Genomic DNA, 6,933 nt, shown 5'->3' with positions numbered 1-6,933 from the left:
ATGTCACAACTCAGCAGAAAGGGATTGGTTTACATAATTTGACCTTTATTTAACAAAACAACAAAAATGACATCAGTGAAACAAATGCAATACAGAGGTTTGACCAGCAGGTGTCACTGTTTCCACGATGCAATTCCTCAGTTCACGTTTTTTCAGAACTACGTTTTATTTTCAATGGTTTCAGGAAATCTGTACCATCCATAGACTGTATATATAAAGGCACCATCCAAGGTTCTCCAGAGACAAAACAAAGAGCTTAATGTCAGCCAGAAACAAACACATCTCTGGAAGCTGAGTGCAGTGTGTGCTGGACGAACATCAGGGTTTTTTCGGCAACGTCAAGAACACAAAACTTTTCTTCAGTATTGTGTTCTTGATGCTGTTGTTGTCACCCGGAATGAAGAACAGGGTCAAAATTGTTGTAAAGACATTGAAATTACTAGAAAAGCTCTGTTTTCTATTTAAGGGTTTGCTACTGCTGGTTGGACAAAAGAAAATATTTTAAGAAGTAGGCTACGATTAGACTTCAATTCAACCAATTTATAACTTGTAGATTCATCACCTCAACTCGATAGAGGACCTCATCAAACTTCTATCAACAGAGGCAAAACACAGTTAGACAGAATTCAATAATTGCTCACAGATTCAAACCACCCTTAAATGACACAGCTGACATGCTTCTCGAAATCCAAACTCTTATTATGGCGCAACAACGGCAGGTTTTGTAAAATAACTCAAGGTGACAGTTCAGACAAAAATAAAAGTTTGTTTCTACAGCCTGAAGCTCAAAAAGAAGCACGTTGGACCTTTAAGTATCTTTTTAGGCTACTCCCAAAATCACCTCAAAACATCTCTCTGGCTTCCTTAGAGCTGTGTGTTTTACTACAGCGGTTAAACAAACGTCGGAGAAATGAAGGCAGAAACACACTTTTTAGGACTTGTGGTGAAGCGTCCCTTTAAAATGGCATAAAACTAATTTTGAAAACGAAGAAAAATACCAGCCGATTTTCACAGTGAATGGGTAACAAAACAGAAAGTGTAACACGTGTTCTTTTTTGCTGCTCCCAAAAAAAACAAAGGAAAGATAAAAACATGATCATGCAGCCTCTTAAGAACAATGTGCTTTTCATCTACAAGGTGTCAAACTTTACTAAATGAAGACGATGCATAGATAAACAGCTATCTCAAACTCTTCCCCACAGTGAGGGACGGTGCCACGTGAAAAGAAAGCTGTAAACATTAGCCCGAGAAGAGCCAAAAAGAAGCTGTGACGAAAACAAGAATATCATTTTCTCCAAAGTGGCTCCATGAAGAAGAGCTTTTACAAAGAGTCTCAGATCACATTTCCTCCCAGAGGCAGCAACGCTCGCAGACAGTCACTATGTTTACATTCACACAAGTAAACACCATTTACAGGGAAAAGGAAAATCCCTGTTCACCAGCTTCAAGGGTTAAATAGGAGCTGAGAGGGGCTGCATGGATGGAGAGATGTTATCTCCGGTAACGTGGTTATTTAGAGAACCCTGACAAATGATCTACAAATATTGGGTGGGAGAGAAACTCCCTCTTCAGGAAACAGATTTTATATAAAACACTACAGGAAAGGGAAAACCCCAAAAGGCATAATAGGGCCCCTTTAAAGAAACTCTGGGACAACATGACGGATTGTTTTCAGACTACAAACCTTTTGTTCAAAAGTGAGGAACAACGGCAGAAGATAAATATTTAAACCTGACTTTGATTTCTATGGTCTCAAGGATAACCTACCTAGTCTGAGGGCATTCAGAGGATGCATGGCTTTCCCTAAGTGACCATACTGTAAGGGGTTTTCTGAGCAGTTTGAAGAACTGAAGTGCTTGTGGAAAAATGCAACTCCTGCAGAAAGTTTCAAAAAGCATTTGATATCAAATTACGGCAGGAGTTTTACTATCGTGTTCCTAAAGATCCTTGTGTCTTATTGTGGTATTTTGGAAACTTGTTTTCAATTTTCAAGTGGTCTTTAATGTTTATTATGGCACCAAATTAGTGCAGCAAATGGTATCAACACCAAAATTGCTGCAACAACATAATAGAGAATAGTGATGGCCATCATATACTTCCGTTATAATGCACTAAATGTGGACACACTGAACTTTCAAATTAGTAAAAGGCACCTAAAACAAAGTTTACTACAGATTATGACTAGAAATATTGGAGCTGCACCTCAAATGAATCCCAGCTTCTCCGTGGCATACACTGATGACCTGCTATCTCCCCGTAAAGATAAAAAACATAGAAAATAGGTGGAAGTGGGTCTCTAAGGATCCGTTAAAACACCAGCACTTTCCAGCCGGAGTGGACGAAGGAGCATCCGAAGAACAGGCAGTCCACGGCCTGGTCCACCAGCCAGTCGAACACCACCTCCCTGTTCCCCGAGCCGATGGTGACGCGCAGCTTGAAGTGCCCGCCCTCGCTCAAGTTGTTGTTGCTGACAGGGAACAGGTTGACCACCTCCATGTCGAAGGTCACAGCGGAGCCCACGGTGACGGCCGGCAGCTGGTTGGTCATCTCTTTACCGTTCACAAACACGGCGCCTGAGAAAAGCACGGCAAGGTGAGGGTACTTACATAGAGCGCAAATCAACAACACTTAATAATGCCAAACCGTATTTTGAATAGTCTGAAAATGTAAAGTAATGTTTCTCCGCTGCAGTGGTTTGTCTCATCGTGCTGCATGAGAAGCTAACACTTACAATAATGCTAAATATGGTTTAACATCAACGTCCATCATGCTACACATGACAGAACCGAACAAAAACGGTAGAGCATTTAAGCAATTATTTTTATTTACAACAGTTAAAGAAACCAAACCAATGGGGAACTTCAAGGCAGAAAATGTACACTGCTCGAAAAAATGTAAGGAATGTTTTTAATCAGAGTATAGCATCAAGTCAATTAAACTTCTGGGATACTGATCTGGTCAGTTAAGTAGAGGGGGTTGTTGATCAGTTAACAAAATAGGAATGGTTTTTCCAGGTGATTTTTACCTCCTCACCTTTTCTGACTTTCTTTCACTAGTTTTGCATTTGGCTAGAGTCAGTGTCACTACTGGTAGCATGAGGCGATACCTGGACCCTACAGAGGTCCCACAGGCAGTCCAGCTCCTCCAGGATGGCACATTAATACGTGCCATTGCCTGAAGGTTTGCTGTGTCTTCCAAAAGAGTCAAATGTTTTCGAGCAGTGTATTTAAACATTTTGAAAACGTGAACAATAGGGAATTGTCCATCAACTTTGAAGTTGAGCACCAACAATCTTTGGTTGATTTATTTCCTGATGAAGACACACTTTAAAAAAATGAAATGACACTGTGCATGTGTGAGCGTACCGTTGGTGGAAATGCAGACAGCCTGGTCTCTCTGAAGCGACTCTGCCCCCTTCCTGCTGTCCACACACACGCCTACACTGTCCCTCCGGTCCACCTGACCTGCTGCAGATATCCTACACACACACATAAACACTAGTTTTATTACTGTACATTTCCCTACATTTTCTACATGAAGATGGGTGTCAAAATCATTAAGGTTTAACATTAAGCTGCTACAAAGTTACAAAAAGAGACACCTCCACATCTGTATAAAAAAAGATCATCAAAACACATTTTTCAGTTGATAGGGATATATAAATGTTTCTTAAGTATCTGAGTGTGTTTGGTTGCATGTTCTTACTTGAAGGTGAGCGTCTGGCCGCAGAAGTATGTGGGAGCGTTGGAGTAGAGGATGGGGTAGCGCGCCTGAGAGGAGTCGCTGCGCAGGGCGATGTTCTTCCTGCTGCTCAGGATGTAGCCCTCAGTGCCCGGACACCACTCTGTGAGTAAAAACACACCGGATTTAAAAAAAAATAAAAGTAGGTTGCAAGGACTTTGTTTTTATTGTTTGACATTTTTTATTTAATATGCTTAATTTAAAACATTAAAAAATACTTTAACGTTGAAAATACAATAAAAAATGTGCCAATAAAAAATTGTGAACGTATACAACTTCAGCAATGGAGAAGAAAGAATCCACTTGCTTGCGCAGTGTGACCCATATTATACACTAATCCATCAATTTACATTGCAATCCAACTCTCGACCGGTTCCCCACCCCCACAGCTAAACATCATTACTGTGATGGAAACTTCTGAAGCAATGGAGACGAAACTCAGAGACACGGGGAGAGCTGGAACTTTGATGGCAAACACTGATGATTTATGATGGACTTAACGGCCGGAGAACTGACAAGACCTGTGCTGCTGCCACCAGGTGACACAGCGGTTGCCAAACCAATTCTGAAGATCTCTACCCCAGACCCATGTATTTAGCTGGTTCTGAGAGAAGCATCAACATGCTGCATAACAAGATAAAACAGGCAAAGCACCATAACACCTCTATCAGCTGACGCCAACAGGCAGGAACAGGGAGACAAAACACTGAGAGCACAGCAGCCAAGGCTACAGGTGCCTGAGCTCAGTGAGGGCAGTGCAAACTGATCAACTGGGTCAAAGTTATGGGCCTAGGAAAATATTTCCCCAACAGTTACCATATACTGTATAAACAAATGTAGAATGTGAAAAAGACCAGAAATTAGATAACGACAATAACACGCGTGGTGCTAATAGGTCCAAACACAACATTGTTTTGATGATAGTGTGTAGTTGTATTTAACTATGTATGTGTGTGTGTGTTCCTCGTACGAGTGCATTCATTCTCAACTTTTTGTATGTTCTAATCAGACCACTCAACATGATGAAAAACAGTGTTACTTACAAAGTATACATAAGAGGGTTTTTTAAATATACAGATAGATTTATTAGATAATGTTTTTCTAGTTGTATATTGAGCTGTACCCACCGTGCGGTGCGAGGGTGGTGTAGCCCGTCTGGGGGATGCTCCAGGGGCTCCACTCGGTGCGCCCCTCCCCGCGGGCACACACCCTGAACTGGTAGTCTGTGTGGGGGTCGAGGTGCAGAACCAGGAACTCACAATCGCGACCGATGTACGCGTCCTCGAACTGACCCCCCCCGCTGCCGGAGCGCCGGAACTGCAGCCGATAATCTGCTGCTGCGAAGTCCTCATCCACCTGATGCCCACGGGAAATAATAAATACATTAACATCAACACAATATAGATACAAATATGAATATAAAATATAAAAAAATGTCATCCATTAAGAGACACAAGACATTTTACCATATCTTACCAGGATTACCAGAAGCTACCAAAAATATTTTAAATAAATGTTAAGTAAAACGTAAAAATAATACTGTAAAAATAAAGAATATCCATATACATTAGTAAATATCACAGTGCACAAATGTAAATATAAAAGGGCTGCCAAGCAACAAAAAAAAGAATATTATGGTTTGTGAATAGTTCATCTAAATTAATGCATATATCAATATTTATCTTCAATTCACATTACAAAAATAAAAGAGGGAAGTTGTTTTTTTCCATTCATTATCCAGCAGCTGACTGGGAAGCTCATATATATTTAATTAATCAAAATCAACATGTTTATTTGATAGCCCCCTTATAAACATAATGATGTATTCATTATTACCCCTTCTATAACAAACCTTGGCATATAAGCAGAGATATGTTTGCAGGAAAGAACATTTGATCAGACCCAAGTCTTTTCTCTAATCTTTTTCTTGCTGACCTTACACCAGCGGGCCAGCACGCTGCCCGGCCTCTCCTGCAGCTCGTCTATCTGGACGGGGGGGTGTGCGGAGACGGAGCCAAGGCGGGACACGCGGTCCCTCAGCACCCCCAGCAGGGAGTCGTCCAGCTGGGCCGAAACACACGGCACGTCCACCAACGCTGGGACCTCCGGGAGGCTGGAAACACACACCACAACAGATATAAACACCATCAAGGCCTAAAGATAAAGGGATTTTATCATAGAATATTAAAATATATTAATCCTTTATTCATCTATTCAGCAGCTTTATTCGGCATGGAAATGTGTTGTAATCTAAGAATCACCTATCTTAAATGTTATAAATAATGTAATACAACAGTTTTTATGCTAATATTATGTATTTTATATTTGATACTTTCACTGTTATTTGGATTCTGCTGCTGGTTTTCACCATGTTAAGTACCTTTGTGTATCTTTCCAAGCACAATACAAATGAAGTGTATATTTCCCTATCTGTCCTACCTGTCCAGATGGATGTGCATGGCCTTCTTGGTGAAGCTGCCCAGTTTGTCTTCCTTCTCCCCGAGACCACAGCGCAGAGCGGCTTCCCCTGCAGAGACCGAGGCTGTCTTTAAATATTCAGCACATGTAGGATTTTCTATTGGCGGATAATCAATCTAAAGAGTTTAATCGTGGGTCTCTATGAAGGCTGACGGCTCCACTCACACAAATACAATTGTAAAAAGAAAGAAAAGAGAATTTCTAGTACTTAATAATCAATGTTGTTCAATACAGTCAATTAGTTGTGTTGACTGTCAAACAGCAGAGTACCGTAACGTTGTATCTCAGAGCCCCACCTTCTTTCAGCAGCTCGTCGGCCTGGCTCACCCCGTGCTCGATGAGGCTCTGGCAGTCGTCCAGAGGTTTGACGCTGTCCGCCTCGATGGCGTCGACCTCGGCCAGCAGCGTGGCCAGCCGCTCCGTCAGCAGCCGACCGGCCGCCGCCTGCAGCTCAGTGAAGTGCCGCCGCAGCGCCTCGCGGGCCTGACCCGAGCTGCCCCGCACCTGAAGGGCAGAGGAAACAAAGATAAAGGGTTACTACACTTACTGATTATTTTAAAGAGTGTATAAAAGTTCATCAAACTGCCGTAAATGATTCCTTGTCAGTATACTATGATAAATGATGGTTTAGGATGTTTAGCCTAGTAGGATAGGTAGTAGGCTAATTTACCACCACCTAGTAAAAAGGTAAAAAGATTGTTAGCTGGTATGAAA

General features: G+C 41.7%; 1 protein-coding gene across 2 annotated transcripts in view; it reads right to left on the bottom strand.

Annotated features, from left to right (window-relative positions):
- Positions 1–24: 24 nt before the first annotated feature.
- Positions 25–6,933, bottom strand: part of crlf3 (cytokine receptor-like factor 3) — a 46,119-nt gene continuing 39,210 nt past the window's right edge. For both annotated transcript variants that reach the window (XM_034206200.1, XM_034206199.1), the window contains 7 exons: positions 6,516–6,723; positions 6,181–6,268; positions 5,677–5,854; positions 4,869–5,097; positions 3,706–3,844; positions 3,366–3,478; positions 25–2,573 (listed from right to left, as the gene is read on the bottom strand). In XM_034206200.1, the coding sequence (XP_034062091.1) occupies positions 2,308–2,573; positions 3,366–3,478; positions 3,706–3,844; positions 4,869–5,097; positions 5,677–5,854; positions 6,181–6,268; positions 6,516–6,723 (1,221 nt within the window). In that variant the 3' untranslated portion in view covers positions 25–2,307. The remainder of the gene's footprint in view (positions 2,574–3,365; positions 3,479–3,705; positions 3,845–4,868; positions 5,098–5,676; positions 5,855–6,180; positions 6,269–6,515; positions 6,724–6,933) is intronic.

The sequence above is a fragment of the Gymnodraco acuticeps genome, unplaced genomic scaffold (genome assembly GCF_902827175.1).
Source record: "Gymnodraco acuticeps unplaced genomic scaffold, fGymAcu1.1, whole genome shotgun sequence".
NCBI lineage: Eukaryota > Metazoa > Chordata > Actinopteri > Perciformes > Bathydraconidae > Gymnodraco > Gymnodraco acuticeps.
The sequence above is the reverse complement of the archived record's forward strand: the minus strand, read 5'-3'. Positions and strand labels throughout refer to the sequence as shown.